Here is a 16,639-nt window from a genome sequence, read left to right as displayed (position 1 = left end):
GCTCCTGCTCCTGACGCTTTGCGCTCCGCCCGTCCCCGGTCCGTAATTACATGCTCAAGACTGAGCAGATAAGATATGTGTATGGTGCCATTGAGGCGTCCGAGAAGATGTCGTTTTATGACAATTCAGTAACTCCAGTTGCAATGCTCGATTCCCCATGATCCATAGAAGATTCGTCAGATATCAGCGAGATAACAGAGCAGGGTATAGGTAAAAAAAATTGCGAGGGAGATCGATCCGAAGAGATCTGCCCAGATGCTTTTCCAAAATGACTATTCCTCCCACAGATCCAGATTAAAAAGAAAGACCACAAAATCAAAAGGAACAACAATACTTTGTAAACAGCCAGCGAACCCGCGGCTTAAAAGTTCTGCGAAATTCCGCCTTGGGCTTGCGGGAATGTTGGTGCTCGCTCAATGCGGGTGTTCCTTCGTGCTTGATTGTCACGGATGACTGGTTGCGTTCCAGCACCACCGTACGAACCGTCGCCGTAGGGTCCGTGACTGGGATTTGCTTCGTTGTATATGTTATAAGGGACTTCTTCTTGCTGGTAGTATGGGCCAGGCATTTGCGGCGCCTCCGAAGAGGCCTCAGAGTGGTGGCCCGAGGAATACGCGGACGATGCGTTGGACGGTCCGCGACGAATGTCTCCCGTACCACTGCGATGCCTAGCGAGTCCGCCAGCAGCCCCCAAAGCTGCGACGCCATCTCCGCTCTCCGGGTGGCCGTTCATCAGGGGATCTGCAGAGTACTGGTCAGAAGTCGCATTGGGCGAGGCCTGCGTAGCGTAACCTCCAGGTTGGCTGCTGCTCTCCGATAAGGCAAGACCACCAGCAGCTCGTCCGTTGGAACCTAGCGTAGTCGAGGGTTGTCTGTTTGAGTTTGTTGCTCCCCATCCGCGATACCCACTCTGGTCATCTTGTCCTTCGGATTGATTGTCAGTGTATGCGGCTGCGGCGGGACCCAGCGTTGGATCGCTGTTGGGATTGAACCCGTATTCAGCCATCTCGCTCTTGCGAAGTTCTTCTGCATTCTTCCTGGCCTTCCGCTTCCTCCAGAAGAAGAACCCAATCAAAAATAATGCTGCGATAACAGCAATTGGTATGATGACTGCTATTGCGATCTTTGCGCCAGAACTGAGACCGCTTGAGGACCCGGACCCGGAGCCTGAGGCACTCAATGCTGATGGGGTGGGGGACGAGCTGGAAGGAGTGATCGTCAGCGAGGCGGTTGCAGTGTCTGAGGCCGGAGTATCTGGAGAGAATGTGGACGTGACGACAACAACCGAAGAACTCAGGCTCTGGGTGACCCCTTGGGATGATGACGGGGTTTGGGTGATAGTTTCTGTGGCTACAACGACACTGGGACTGGTATCGACAGGAGTGGTTGAGGCAGGTACCACTGTGGTCGAGGGAGGAACTGAAATGGAGGAGACGATTGTACTAGGTGGTAGAGAGGAAGTGTCGGAGGATATAGATGTATCGCTAGATGACCCCGTGACGGTGACAGTGGTAGAGAAGGAGGTGGTAAGGCTGGTCAGGGTTGTGCCGATAACAGTCGTGCTGACCGAGTCGGTCGCACTTGTATCTATTGCCATCTTTTAGTTTGGGAACTGGTGGACAAGGAGCCTATTCATACCGGTTGACATTGTGGGCCGAGTTTCTGGAGGGAGTGTTTATGGCAGTCCCTCCCGCAGCAAGCGGAGGTGGTGAGGTCCAACGCGTAGCAACACCTCTCGTCTGGTCTTCCAGGAGGTCTTCCAAAAGGTTGCAGGTGATTGAACTCGGATGTAGCACCACCTCCTGTTGTATAGAGAGAAAGTCGAACTCCCCCGTCAGCCGCAAAAAAAGGTAGGGGCAGTCAAGAGTCGACTTGATGTGTCAGGACGCGAGGGCTGTGTGTGGTCCCGAGCCTGTCCAATAATACATGCAGGGAGATGATGATGACGATGAGAAGTGACTTTCCCGATGGGTATCAGATCGGGCAGGGGGCGTATAATACAGTTGAGTTGGGGAGGGTATAATGCAGCGACTTGAAGGCACAGACAACGTGAGTCGACATGTCAATGTTGGAGTGAGGGAAGACGAGCTGCCGGAAGGCGCAGCAGTGGCAAGCCCGAGACAGAAAGAGGCCGCAGACTCCAGAGGAAAATTGGAAAATTGGCGACAATGGAAACCGCAATAATAGTTTGAGGGCCGCCAGGGCTGTGGTGCTTGTGGATGATGGGCTCGATGGATGCTGGTGGGTGCTAATGGTGGGGACCCTGTGATTATTATTGGGTAAGCCGCATGCTAAACTTACCGGGACTCCAAGACTCCAAGACTCCAGGCACCCACCAGGAGCTTGCAGGCGGCCGGGCCCTGAGACCTCTGGCACCAGCTGGAACATGGCCTCCGACTAAGAGTTTAAGGGCCTCTACCTTCGCAGAGCTTGTTGCTCTTGGGGCTCGCTACCGGCATCGTGACCGCCCAGCTCCCCATCTGGGTGCCATCCTCACACACACTATTAGGATTTTCAGTTTAGCACCCTCTTGGAAAAGCCACGCAGCCGAGATTCCGTTCACTTTGAGATTTGCAGAAGCCGCCCGTCCGTCTTCGAGAACAAATCCCCTGTGCGAGGAACCTATTCTTCCACAGGCAACGGCGGCGGTAGCAAAGATCCCCACGGGCCACGGCGTTGCAAAATTATCGGCATCATACGACGATCCTCCCATCGATGAGGGGCACCATACCTAGGTAGATAGCACTGTGTTGCGGCTCTTTGCAGCCTCGGGCATATCCTGATCGCTCTGTGTATCATGGACTGACCCGATTATGTGAGACTGCCGCCGTCACGACCAAAACACTCAGTACAGCCCACCTCTTCTGTCGATGTGATACACAAGCTGCTCCGATGTGAAGGTCCCGTCCGCCCATCCCTCCCGACCATCGGGTCACTATGCTCCAGATTGAGCTTTCGGGAGACGCCAGTCCTGCAAGGTGCCGATACATCCTGAAATCCTTCCTAGTTTTCTTATCCGGCTCCCTCTGTGCTTCCCCATATCAGACATGCCGAGCTGCCCGATTCTGGCTGGTGCTGCGGCTGAGGGCCCCTTTCCGTCTGCCCATTGTCCACTCGGATAAGCTTGGACGAGTGATCTAAGCTGCAAGAGCAGTTTCATACAGCTCGCATGAATTTCGGGACGGCTAAGGCACCAGACGGCTTGTGAGAAGGTCGGCTCAAGCCTGGAACTGGTCGACCATCCAGTCACAGAGAATGCTTTCTGCTTTTGTCTCGGGCGAGGACCACAAAGATCTTCAGGCGGGGGAATAAACTTCCCCACTGTGATATTGTACATGTGAACTTTTTGATAAGGACAGTCCCCAGAGAGACTCCCAGGCCTCCAGCCTTCCAAGCCGAAAAGACATCCCACTCGAGGAGGTCCTAAACCTCCTAAAAACGCCACTCGCCATGCTCAGAAAGTCCCATATAGAGTCATGTCCTTGAATCAAAGATATCGCGGCCAATGTAGATATATTATGCTCCCGTCAAGGGCATTTATCGGTTTAGATCCCACTGTGGCCTCAACGCTGCCACCAGCTCGTCTCTGGTCCCTGCAACCTCTTTGGGTATTCGACTAACTCGGTATGCCCCAGTGCGAATATTGTGGAGGTGGATAGCCGATATTCCGGATCGATTGCTGCGAATACTTCCCGTCTCACTCCCGGTATCGTTTGCTTTGAGTCGCGATGGTGGTGCAAAGTCCAAGGCCGTGAATGTGGATGACTTTCTCAATTGATGCCTGCCGATCACTGTTAGCCATAGTCATCTGTCGTTTGATTTGGTAAGAATACTTACGGGCTCGGTATCACCGCCAGATCATCGAATGATGACGCGAGTGGAATGTGAGCCCTCACTGCTGGGGAATAAGGTCTCAGTCCTCCGCGAAGACTATCGGGAGTACCAGCCCTCTGATTATAGATTTTCTGGGGCGGGGCGAAGTCAATGGGCAAGAACGTGTCCTCCTTGAGTTTTGAGGGTGTAGGTAGTACGTTCAGCGGCTTAGGTGGCGGCAGATTTTTCTTTGGCGGCATACGGGGATGTCCTCCATACCGACCAGATGCCGATGAGAAGGCCCTGGGACCTGACTGGTAGCTTCCATTAGACACCGTAGCACGATGTCTCCCATACGTGCCCGTTTGTGACATGCCCCGAGGTGGATAATATGCTGCTTGATCATAATAGCCGTCTTGATAGACACCAGGCGCATAGTTGTCCTGGTAATAGCCTTCAGCACCATCATAATATTGCATGTTTTGAGCATGATTCTGTGGTTTGGAGTCATCGAAGTATTCTTTATAAAATGATCTGATTCGGTTGGCGCGCTGCTCGGGGTTTTCGGAGGGATCGTCGGGAGGCAATGGTCGCAGGCCCATTGTGAGTCGACGAGGGTCATACTCAGTGTAGTCATCATAGTCCTGGTAATCATAATACCCGTGGTCATCATGATATTGTTGATCCTGGTCTCCGTACGCCTCGTATTCGTCATAGTAATCCTCTTCCTCTTGTTGGACCTGGTGTTGACCTTGCGATGTCTGATCATGTGAAGCCTCCGAGCGAGAAAGGTTCATCGACGGAGCTTCATGGCCCTGGGGTGTCTTCGATGTGTCTAAAGCCGTATGAGGCTCTTCTTTGGACGCCAGAGTCTGTTGCCGATCACTTTGGGAATCGATGAAACTAAGTTGTGGTAGCCTTGGTTGGCGCTCTTCCGGTGCATTCAATGTAATCCCGGGTACTATGGATGTCTGTCCCCGAGAGGTTGAAGTTGTGTGCGGTGAGAGTGAGGGTGGAGCGTCTTTGAGTACAGCCGGAGGAGGCGCCGGGACTTGGGCAACCGGTGCCTCAGCTTGGACCTCTTTCACGGACAATACTGGTCCTTTCTTGGTGGGATCCTCCTTTTCAAATGTCCCACCACCAAAAATGAACTGGCCAAGATAGTTGTTGCTGGCTCTCAGTGCGTTCACCGCACCGTTACTACTCGCCGTGCTCACAAACGAGTCGCGTACGGGATCAGGCATGGTAGGAAGGAGCAAATTATTGGTCTTGCCTGGTGGCGCAGGATTACGACTCCCAGGTGCTGATTCTGCTGGAGTACTGCGTCCTGAAGGAGGAAGCCCATTCGCGGGTTCCTGAGCATTGCGCAACAAATTCTGCTTCGAGTCGAACGGAAATCTGCGAGTGGAAGACCCCGTATAGCTGGATGAATCGTCGATTGGACTTCTCAGACTTGACGGTGGTCGAATAGAACCGTCGTCAGGAACGAACGTGGTAGCGCGATACTTGTCGTCACCGGTGTTGATGGAACGAGATAGCGAATGCAGGGATTCCCTCGAATGATGCAGTTCCGGAGGCAGAAGGTACGGGTTGTTAGCACCCATATCAAGCGACAAGCCACGACCACGTCTACCGCCCGCCTCTTTTTCCTTGGCCATTGACATCTCAGGGACACTTGGGCCAGTCTTCTTCTGCGGGTTCTGCTTCGATTCGAGGAGGCCGAAGTCGAGGGATTTGTGCTTGTCTTCTGCATCTTCTCGTCTCAGCTTCTTGACATGTCTTCGGTGCAGATATATCAACAGGATCAAAGCGATGCCCAAAGGAATAACCACTCCCAATACGATGGGCAAGGTTGTACTCGACCCAGAACCGTAATATTTCTCGCAGGCGCCCGAGTCGTCGTTTGGTCCACACGAGGTTGTAGTTGACGGGCTCGATGAACTTGAGGATGGTTCGGCTCTCTGTACGAGCGAAGGAGGTCTCTCCAGGTAGAGACCTTCTAACCGGATGTCGGGGATGGGACCTGGACGAGCGAAGGGGTTCCTCGGCTGGATCTGCGGCTCATTCTCAGGGAGAAAGGAGGACATGATATTAAGGCGGATCGAGGGTTGTTTTTGTCTGCCGACGAGGGAACAGGCTTCGATTAACAATTACTCTAGCATGACATGGTGACGGGCAGAGAATTGTAGCCTTTGGTGTTTTGGGGGATAAAGTTGCGTTGGTGGTCAGTGTAAGGTCCAGACTGCGGGCGGAATGAAGGCGAAGCACCAAACCACAACAGCAGGGCGAGAGCTAGTTTAACGAATGACTTGGGTGAGGTGCAAAAAGAATGACTGCAGTTGGGGAAATGAGTGACAAAGAGAAGGACTGAAAGGAAAGGCGACGGATGTTGGTCTTGCTCAAAGCAGAGCACAAGATGCTGAAAGCAAACGATACTGCATACTAGGTAGCATACAAAGGAGACAAGAGAAGCAATGCTGCAGGCTGCCAAGACTCCATGTTCACTGTCCCGTAGTAGGTGTCCAATGCCGGTGAGATCGGGGCCACGGAGGGCTTCCTCATGGTGCCCCGACGAATGGGTCGCTTCAGGCGCATCAGAGATTCTCGTTGAGCGGCCACTAACCAGACGTGCCCTGACTAGCCGGGGCCAGGGGAGCATCAGGCTGCCGGGTTAGTGAAGTTAACGGAGTGGCTGCGGGGACTGAATTTCGCGATCCCCGCCTGAAATTTGGGCCAAAACGGCAGCGCAGTGCAGGCCCCCGCTGATCTCAACTGGGCGTCGGCGGGCGTCTCTGGGCTTGCGGGTGGCTGTTGAGTGGGCTTTGGCAGGGGCGTTGAGTGCTCGAAGGAAGATGGACGGGGTAGCACCAGAACACAAGTGATTTACTACTAGGTACCTAGGTACCTAACGTAGGACTCCTTCAAGTACCCCCAGATGAAGCTCACCTGTGCAGCAACCAACTCAACCTAGCCCTCCAGTCCTACAAACTTTTTCAGATAGAGACATCTCCTTTCTCTCGGCAACAAGTTACTCCTAATCTTCTCAGACATGTTTATTTGCATTGCCACAATAATAATGGTGACATATGAACATGGCTCGTCGTCACAGCATTGGTCAATTGATTGTCAATTTCCGACCTCCAAGCTTCGCGCCTCCACTAGCCTCATCCCAGGACCCAGACTGCCCCGTTACACACTGCACCCACTCCCAATCACCCTTTCTCTGGCCATGGTCTTTTGCCCTTGCAAATTCCCTCGTCTTTGATCAGATTCGAATTACTCGGTACGTCTCCATTGTCCAATCATTCCTTTATATTGCAGGACCGGTTCGTTTGGTACACGTGCGCCCACTCCTGGCCTCACACTATCCTATCTTCACACGCGTCTTCGGCCTCAACTGGACAAGATGAATCTCTGCTCGTGTGTCAGGTCGGCAGCGTTCCAATCATCTTGCGCCTTTCGTCATCAGCCACCATCCCATCATTAGCACCTTTGTTCTAGAGTTTTCCCCCCAGCTATTGAATCGTGACTGCAGGCTAGCTTATCTGGATATCAATAATGGCCTGGCTCCATGAGCAATCTCCAGTGGAACCCCTGTACGATCAGAAGTGCCTTTACTTTGGTGAAACCACGGAGAACAATGTATAATATACCTCAGACTCCATACTGGTTCCCGAAGCAGAGGAGGAACATCCTTGGGCGACCTTGCTCTTGCCTTGGGCAAGAGATGTTTGTTTGTATAAAACTCTTCTGGGCAACAAAGTCGTCGATCGGTAAACAGTTCCCCGCATCAGTTTCAACCAAACAAGCCGCCCGTTGCCACGTGACTGGATTTTGTCGTATCTTCAACTTCATGCGCGGTGTCGCCTCTCAGCAAATACGTATACGCTGAGTGTCTTACAAGAGGTCAATCATGCGTCAGCATTGTAATTCCTGGATGCACCATCGCCGAAATTATATTACTCACACCTCATTCTGTTGAAAGACAAGGCCTAAGAAAGCCTTGCGAAATTCCGCAGTAACAACTCCAAGCTTGAAAAGAGGAAACGTGCACCATCTGCTCATTGCACACTCTAATTTTGATACAGATAGGGCAAATGTACGATCTAGTGATCGTTGGCGCCGGTAAGTTGCCTTGTGCTGCCGAGTCAGAGAACACTTCTGAACTCGAAAAGGCATCCATGGGCTTATCATGGCCAAAACTTATCTGGATGTCTATCCAGCTGCTCAGTTGTTGATTCTGGACTCGGCTGAATCGATCGGGGGCACGTGGTCGTCCAATCGACTGTACCCGGGCCTCCACTCGAACAACCTTGTAGGATCTTATGAATACTCAGACTTCCCGCTCGATCGAGTGACGCTGGGAATCAACACTGGCGAGCACATACCAGGCTCAAAGCTGCACCAATACCTTCAAGCCTTTGCTGCTGAATTTGATCTGACCAGGCGGACGAAGCTTAAGTCGAAGGTTGAGATTGTCGAGCGTCTATCTCCAAACGAATGGAAAGTCAGCTACCGAGATGCGTCCAACCCAGTCGAAAGTGTGGTGACGAACAAGCTCGTCATTGCTACTGGGCTGACAAACAATCCGTTTATTCCTCAATTTCCCGGCCAGGACAGTTTTGAAGCTCCTGTCTTCCATGTGAGGCATCTCAAAGACCGTGTAGATGGATTGTTGAAGTCCGCCAGGAACGTCATCCTCCTCGGAGGCTCCAAGTCTTCGTACGATGTGGCATACACCTTAGCTTCGCAAGGGGTGACTGTCGACTGGATCATCCGTGAGTCCGGCCACGGCGCCAACTGGATGTCACCATCCCTCGTCACACCTTTCAAAAAGAGACTTGAGGGTTTGGTGGGCGTCCGGTTTTTCACCTGGTTCAGCCCGTGTATTTGGGGTGCCCAGGACGGCTTCGCGTGGATTCGTAATATGCTGCATGGTACTTGGGTTGGAAGATTCTTCGTTGACAGGTTCTGGGGTATTCTAACGGCCGATCTGGATGAGCGAACTGGATATAACAAACACCCCGAGACCGCAAAGCTGAGGCCAAAGCTCCCCACCTTTTGGCATGCCTCCTCCCTGTCAATCTTGAACTATCCCACTGACATCTTCGAGTATGTCCGCGACGGAGCTATCAAGGTTCATGTTGCCGACATCGATCATCTCTCGAAGGGAACTGCCCACCTGAGCAACGGCACAACAGTCAGTGCTGACGCTTTGATCTGTTCGACGGGCTGGCACCACAAACCCTCCATGAGGTTCCTTCCTGAAGGCATAGATGCAGAGCTAGGCATCCCGCATAATTCTTCCGAACCAGAATCCAAGCTTGTCAGTCGCGCCGATAAAGAGATTCTGGGACGCTTTCCTCGACTGAAAGACCAACCAGAAGCATACCAGAATTACAAGCCTCTACAACCGGCAAAGGACGAAGCCGTTGTCAACCAACGCCCTTTCCGGCTATATCGCTTTATTGTGCCAGCCGGAAGCATCAATGACCCCTCCATCGCTTTCCTGGGTATCCTTCTCACCATCCACACCGTTCCTGTTGCACAGGCCCAGGCACTCTGGATCACAGCTTATCTAAACAACCAGCTGTCTGCTCAACGACTCAGTTCCACGAAAAGCTTCGACCCGGACGTTGTGGCCTACGAGGCGATCTTGCAGACCCAGTTTGGCAAATGGCGGTATCCGGGCGCCTTCGGGAAGCAATTTCCGGATTTTGTGTTCGATGCGGTGCCATACATGGATATGTTGCTTAGGGACCTAGGACTAAGATTCAGAAGGAAGAAAACCTGGTGGGCAGAGATCTGGTATCCATATGGTCCAGAGGATTACAAGGGCTTGGTGGACGAGTGGCGGATTAAAGTGAGTTGAGAAGCATTTTCTCATGGCGCGGTATGTACTTTGGACCCTGCTAATGGACTCGGAGCAAGCTTAGGCGAACCTGAAGGCCACAGGAACGTCTTACTTAACGATAGAAGCAGACAGATAGAGCAGTGAGTCCAGCAGAGACGCAGGCGACAATGCTGCTTGATCGCTTGGCCAAGCGCCTTTCGAAACAAGATATCGTCGACGGGCAAGGTGAGACCCCAGAGACCACTGTTAGATCGCATTGTAATTCCTCTTGGGCCGGCGCTTGTATCCTTCGACACCTTCGCTACAGCTTTCCCTTTCCCCCATCCCTTTTCAGGCCCATTCCAGGGCTGTTTCTCTGAACAGCCAAGATGTTTAGGATTTTGCCAGAGATGTCTGAACATGAATTCATGGGCCAAGTGCTGGAGCTAGATACTCCGATCCAGAGGACTATTCTACTGATAATAATAGCGACAGCACCCCAGGAGTGTCGCATCGGAAAAGATGCACTTCTACCTGAACCAAGCATCCAATGATCAGTCAAGCATTGAAGCATCCACCAATCCTGCAGGTTGCTCCATGGAAATGGTCCTCGTGACTTTCAGGCTGAGACAGATATTCGGGATTTCTGAACTGAACTCGGTTACACCGAGATAACCAAGTCGCTCAGCATGCCATCGAAGGTCGAGAGAAGGTCCATCTTGAAGGTGATGATCGCGTAGTTGCCGGGGGCCAACATAGTATTCTACTACTGTACCTGGCGATGACAATGCCCATGACCATAAAGGGTCATAGCAGAGAGAAAAGATCTCATTACGTGGGCTTCTTTTCCCTCTGTAGGCTTTTTGAGCGGTGAGATGCAAACTTAGTCATGGACTGGATTTGTCGCTCGCCCAAGAGGCATATTTCACCTTCTTCGGAGGCTCGCCCCTAATGCCGCAACCACCAACCCCCACAACCACAGTGCTGCCATGCGTTCCATGGCCCTAGATGCCAATAAAAGAATTTACTGCAGAAAAAGAGAATGGTACGAGTGGCATATGCCGCACCCTTATCCACCATATGCAGAGGAATTTGTACTGTTTCAAAGCACCGCCTTACCATGAGCGTGCGCTGAACATGCACAAATGAACAGGCTGAGTGGCTTCCTTTTGGCCCTGCCTGTTGTCCTCGCTGTTATTGACCAAACTCTAGCCAAATCAAACATCCTTCAGCGGACCGGCCGGTGACCGCTCTGGGGAGGGCGGGACGAACCTACGAGAAGGTTGCCTACTCACTACTTCGTACCTAGTCACCCACTCGCAGCCAGGCTTCGTGGCCCAGCCACCCTCAATAGGGCTGATCGACATGAGACGTGGGCGGCTATCAACCCCAACAGGAAACCTTACTCAACCCTCTTGGCCTTGGGGGCTGGATTGATGCATCGCTGGTGAAGTCGCACGAACATCTCACCTCGATGCCGACTCGGTTTCGAAAAGATGCGTTCCAAAACACTGTGAAGAAAGTGGTCCCATACAGGCAGCCCATTCCCTCATCGTCTAGGCTTTTTCGGTCTCTAGCGGGTTGCCTAGCCCTGTGGAAACGGAGGAATTGATGCTTCCTAAGTCCTCGTTGCTTTTCCAAAGGGCGAACTTTGTTCTCCTGTCCGCTTTTGCTTGCGGACCCAGAGGGACTCCGTACTGAGGAAGAGGGACAGATCGCTAAAAACGTGGTGAATTAGGCCCGCCACGCCCATTATACCTTCCAACTTCAGCTATCTGTGTCACAGATGATTCATCCATTGTCGAAAAGTTGACGACGCGGTTGAGGCTCGGTCGTGAAAGCGGGTTGTGAAACCCGCTCTTTTGCTGCCCTGTATCTTCTCTCGTTACTTCGTCTGTCCTTTTCTGCCTCTGCCCTTGTCTCAGCAGCCATGACTCTTTCCACGAGGCTGTGTCACTGATGGCACCCTTCACCCAGCGACTCTGAGCAGGAGTCACAATTTCAGCAAGTGGACTATTCATTTGGGGGCTTACAATCTCTCAGGCACGGATACTAACGGACTTTCGGCGATCCCACCCGTTGGACAATCCAGTATACCAGTTGAAGACGATGCATGAAGCCACATACTTGCTGGTTCTCGAGCCTCGTCAGCTTTGCAGATGTGCCATCTGCTGTGCTGATATAAAAATTATGCCCTCTTGCACCTTGAAACCAGCTCCAAGGTCATAGACTCATCTTCCCCCTCCCACGGCAATTGACACCATGAATACCTCGGTATTTCTCATTTTATTGCTTTCGGTGTCAGGCAGTGTTCGAGGAGACAGCAACGAATCCGAAGACTTCACCTCCTGGCAAGATTCTCCGAACCAGCGAGGTACAATGGATATCGTATGGTCATGCTTGTTCACCGTCTTCATTTGTGTATGTACCTCCAGATGGCGTATCATGTTCCCATGAGCTTTGGTGGAAGCCTGTGTACTGCGGACTTGATTCGCTAATGCTATAACGAACTCTAGGTTTGGACGGCTGTCCATCTCAATGTGCCGGCTCCGCCTGATACCGATACAATGTTTGCTTTATGGTTCAGAAGGATAAAATGGGGTTGGGTCCTCACTCATTCTTTGTTGAGCGTACAACTAACGCACAAATAGTCGGAAACTGCTGCATGGTGCCCGAAGTCGTTCTACTGTTAGCTGCCGGCCAGTGGTCTTCGGCTCGTGCTTGTTGGCGGGAAATGAGAGAGATCATCGTCGAGCTGGACGAGGCCCATGAAATGGAGGCCGGCGAGAGACTGAACGTGAAATCCACAGCTACCCCAACAGTCGAGCTTAGAGGTCACAATCTTGGACCTGATCCTGAAGAGTTGCCGCAAGCAGAAAGTACACGACCAAAAATGCGACGATCCGAGACATTCGCAGAGCAGAAAAGAAGAAAACATGATGAGAGGTGGACGTTGCGGCATGCATTCTATGCCAACATGGGCGGCTTCCGGCTCAGGGACAGTACGGGTCAGGTGTACATTATCACCGCCAAACATATCAACCACCTGGTCCGGAAGAGATACATCGACCTGCCGAAGATAACACCCTTGGAAATCAACGATCGCAGCAAGTCCGACAGTCTGGCCAAATTCTTAGCCATCATGCAAGTGAGTTCGCTCGCTATACAGGTGATTGCCCGAACCATCCAAAACTTGGAGACCACTACCCTGGAGATCACCACCTTATCATTTGTGGTTTGTACTTTGGGTACTCTCATCGCCTGGTACCGGAAACCCTACGATGTGCAGACTTTTATTGTGCTCGAAATGGCGGGCCATGCTATTGAAGATATCGAGTTGAAATTCGTGGAGAGGAGTGGCAAGCAGCGAGATTTGCTGGAGGAATACGTCGCAGGACATCAGACGAGCAACGTGGTTGACAATGACGGTAAACTTCTGGCGCCGTACAACAAGCTGACGATCATCGATGATGGCCTCCCGACATTTACTTCCTCGTTTACCGACATATACGGCCATTTCTGGGGGCGGAAACCGTATGACGCGAACCGAGTCCGCAATGACCGCCTGCCGGTGATGGAGAAGCCAGTCACAATTGTCTGCGCCATCGCCACGCTTGCTTATGCTGGTCTCCATATTGCGGCATGGAATATACCTCTGGCGACCAACACTGAGCAATTGCTCTGGCGGATCGCGTCCATTGTGTTGATAGGCTGCGTGATCGTCTGGTTCTTCATGGACCACTTTGAAGAGTACTTGGCCCACAGAAGGGCCAAGAAGGGGAAGGTAACGGATGGAGTGATTGTACCCTGGTGGAGGATCCCGGCATCGATCGCGGTTGCTGTTGTGTATGGCTTGGCTAGGCTCTATGTGCTTGTTGAGTCATTTGCGGCGTTGAGGTGGGTGCCAATATCGGCGTATGAACAGGTAGACTGGGGCAAATGGGTGCCGCATATATGATGGTGTCTTGACGATGACAACGAGTCATGGTAGAGGGAAACTCAGCGAGACTGCTGCTATTGGAGTTACGCATTAGCATGATGGAGTTTTGGGTGCACATAGTCTTTCTTCTGGGATGAGATGGGTCACTCTGGCGTTTATCAGGATCTCGGATTGTTTAAGCTGATCTGCTATCAATTCTTTTGGCGTTTTGTTTCCCATCGAGACCTGCGAGTCATTCAAGTTTGTATCGAGAGTAGGTATTGAAGCAGTTGCAACCTGCGCCTTCTTCCATGGGGCACACTTTGCAACACGTCCATCTTCCCTGCTTCCAGTATAATCTTGATTGTATTTAATCACTCGCATGAGATACAGAAACGCACAAATCGTCAAACATCAAAGAACTGACTTGCTTGGAAAGGCAGCAAAAGTCCACAGTCAAATGCGGCGTGCTGCGCCACTACCTTGAGGGGCTAGCCATGCAACAATGCTGCGAGTCCCTACCAGAGAATCGATGACTTTACCGAATCTCGCAACAAATCCGACGCTCTGTTAGGTACCATGCCTGTCGATTCTCGTCTCTTGGAGACTGGACTTCCTACCTTTCAGCGCTTTCGATGCCATAGAGATACAGAGTCCTGATTGCCATCCACACCTTTTTCAGCAAGTTTTTTTCTTCTCTCAGAGCACCGCTCATTACCTTCTCCAAGCCTGGGAGGATTTGTAAAAATTCCTCTAAAGTTGGTCACAAAACAATGGATATCTTTGGCGCATTACTGTGGTGCCTAGCCTTGTTCCTTGCAGGAGCTGGGATACAACGATGGAAAAGATACAAGGTACAATAAACTTCTACACCCCGTTCCCAATACAATTCTCAGACGGGATGACATGTTTTTGACTATGGGACTGACCTGGCTCTTTCAGGACCTAGCAGCCTTTGCATCCTCCAACGGCTGCAGACCTGCCCTGAAGCATTTACATAACCCGTGGTGGCTACCCTTTGGACTGGACAAGTATCACCTATGGAGCCCTGGCCTTGAGCCTCGTCCTGACATGCCCAGAATGTTTCCAACCATAAGAGCAGACCGAGCAGGGAGACTCCCAGCGTTTATGCTACAAGAATTTGAGAAACATGGCCACACCTATACCCAACGAGTGACCGGCCAACTCGTCGTATTGACCAGATCACCCGCCAATGTGCAAACCATCTGCAAAACACGCTTCAAAGGTTGGTGTGTGCGTCAACATTGCCGGGACAGTAATTTGTACTGACCCTACGTAACCAGACTATGAGATTGGGTCAGATCGTGCCGGGAACTTTCATGCCCTCATCGGCCACGGCATTCTTGCTTTGGACGGACGAGAATGGACCAGATCTCGCGCCATGTTGAGGTCTGTAGGCATTTCGAGATCACAGGGCGGCACTGATCTCAATATTGGTACAGACCACATTTCACGAGAAATTTCGACGAAGACTTTGTACAATTGGAAGTACATGTCCAGCATCTCCTGCGGCGGCTTATCGACGTGGCCTTCAAGGACACGCCCGTCGACGTAGGCGACTTGTTTTTGAAGTTGAGCACTGACTTTGCAACCGAGGCAGTTTTCGGCCATAGTACCAATTCCTTGCTCTTTGATTTGAAGCACTGGTCGGGAGAGCAGGATAAGGGGAGCGCAGGGGATTTTTCTCTGGCTGTTGACCATGCTCTTCACATGCTAGGGCAGAGAGGTCAGCTAATCAACTTCTATTGGGTTCGCGATTCCCCAAGATTTCGACAATCTTGTCGGACTTGCAAAGCATTCGTCAATCGATACCTGGAGGATGCACGGCGGTCCCAGGCCGAGCACAGCATCGAAGACCCGGGAAAAGGGAGGGGCACCTCGTTCATGCACTCACTGGTGGCCAGAGACACCATCCCCGCCGAAGTCATAAGAGATCAGCTTTTGGCTTTGCTCCTGGCAAGCAGGGATACATCAGCCTCCTTCGCCTCATGGGTGATCTATGCCTTGGCCAGACATACCGAAGTCATGGCGAAGCTTCGGAGCTTGATCGATACTCACTTGCAAGGGTGCAGAATACCGACGGCAGCAGACATCGCCGCTCTCCCCTATCTCCGCCATGTCTTGAATGAAACACTTCGGGTATTTCCTGTGGTGCCCCTGGATGGGCGCACGGCCAAGGTTGATACTATACTCCCAGAAGGGGGCGGCCCTGACGGCAAAAGCCCGCTGTTGATACCAGCTGGCACCAAGGTGGCCTTCAACATTTATGCTTTGCACCATCGGCGAGACATCTTTGGGATGGATGCGGACGTGTTTCGACCAGAGCGATGGGAAGAGGTTGGCGCTGGAACAACGGCAGACTTTGAAGGAGCCTTCATGCCCTTCATATTTGGGCCTCGTGTCTGTCTAGGCAGTAAGTCGTTCCTGACTAGTGGTGTTGAATTTGACCCTGGCCAAACTGACAAAATGTCCCAGAGAACATGGCGATGATGACCGTCTCCTATCTGGTCATCCGTATCCTGCAGAAGTTTGAACACCTCGAGGCTGTCGACAGCCCCGCATCGCAAATCCTACCCAAGGATTCTCGCAATTGGCCGAGTGAAGACACTCGGTATGATATGGAGGATAAGGAGACAACCTTCAGCATCGGCGTAACGATGTCTCCTCGTGACGGTGTGTGGGTGAAACTGCGATCGGCAGGAGAGACACACCTAGGTAGGGGGCGATGAATCATGATCCGACAACAGCGTACCGATGTTTCAGTTCACACACTCTTTCAAGCCAGCAACAAAAGGGGATTTCTAGCTGGGCTCGAGGTTGGGTCACAGGCTCGTCGGCTGCTTTGGCCAGCGACGCGACAGAGTCCACGCAAGAATGATGCATTTTTGGTGCAGATGTTGTCATCTGGCACCACGGGCGTCTTAAACGAGAGCCTAGGCCTGTCCAGGGCAAGCCATCAGCAACTTCTGGATCTCCATTGGGGTTAAAGCTCCTGGTGGATTGCACCCTGGCAGCTGCGCCCCCAAAGCCTCCAAGCTCTACGATTACCCACA

At 52.0% G+C, this 16,639-nt stretch overlaps 5 protein-coding genes across 5 annotated transcripts; 3 read left to right on the top strand and 2 right to left on the bottom strand.

Moving 5' to 3' along the window:
- Positions 1 to 361: 361 nt before the first annotated feature.
- Positions 362 to 1,597, bottom strand: Z520_09065 (uncharacterized protein; the record flags this gene model as incomplete). Its single annotated transcript, XM_016779561.1, has 1 exon — positions 362 to 1,597. The coding sequence occupies one exon, from the start codon at positions 1,595 to 1,597 to the stop codon at positions 362 to 364; it is 1,236 nt and encodes a 411-aa protein (XP_016629272.1).
- Positions 1,598 to 3,537: 1,940 nt separating this feature from the next.
- Positions 3,538 to 5,900, bottom strand: Z520_09064 (uncharacterized protein; the record flags this gene model as incomplete). Its single annotated transcript, XM_016779560.1, has 2 exons — positions 3,538 to 3,781; positions 3,838 to 5,900. 2 exons carry the CDS (start codon positions 5,898 to 5,900, stop codon positions 3,538 to 3,540), a joined length of 2,307 nt encoding a protein of 768 aa, XP_016629271.1.
- Positions 5,901 to 7,910: 2,010 nt separating this feature from the next.
- Positions 7,911 to 9,685, top strand: Z520_09063 (uncharacterized protein; the record flags this gene model as incomplete). Its single annotated transcript, XM_016779559.1, has 2 exons — positions 7,911 to 7,938; positions 7,989 to 9,685. The coding sequence occupies 2 exons, from the start codon at positions 7,911 to 7,913 to the stop codon at positions 9,683 to 9,685; spliced, it is 1,725 nt and encodes a 574-aa protein (XP_016629270.1).
- Positions 9,686 to 12,380: 2,695 nt separating this feature from the next.
- Positions 12,381 to 13,604, top strand: Z520_09062 (uncharacterized protein; the record flags this gene model as incomplete). Its single annotated transcript, XM_016779558.1, has 2 exons — positions 12,381 to 12,794; positions 12,816 to 13,604. 2 exons carry the CDS (start codon positions 12,381 to 12,383, stop codon positions 13,602 to 13,604), a joined length of 1,203 nt encoding a protein of 400 aa, XP_016629269.1.
- Positions 13,605 to 14,636: 1,032 nt separating this feature from the next.
- Z520_09061 (uncharacterized protein) lies at positions 14,637 to 16,315 on the top strand (the record flags this gene model as incomplete). The annotated part of the gene is made up of 4 exons (XM_016779557.1): positions 14,637 to 14,811; positions 14,870 to 14,975; positions 15,029 to 15,999; positions 16,062 to 16,315. The coding sequence occupies 4 exons, from the start codon at positions 14,637 to 14,639 to the stop codon at positions 16,313 to 16,315; spliced, it is 1,506 nt and encodes a 501-aa protein (XP_016629268.1).
- Between the last annotated feature and the right edge of the window lie 324 nt (positions 16,316 to 16,639).

This window comes from Fonsecaea multimorphosa (genome assembly GCF_000836435.1).
Source record: "Fonsecaea multimorphosa CBS 102226 unplaced genomic scaffold supercont1.22, whole genome shotgun sequence".
Lineage (NCBI taxonomy): Eukaryota > Fungi > Ascomycota > Eurotiomycetes > Chaetothyriales > Herpotrichiellaceae > Fonsecaea > Fonsecaea multimorphosa.
The sequence above is the reverse complement of the archived record's forward strand: the minus strand, read 5'-3'. Positions and strand labels throughout refer to the sequence as shown.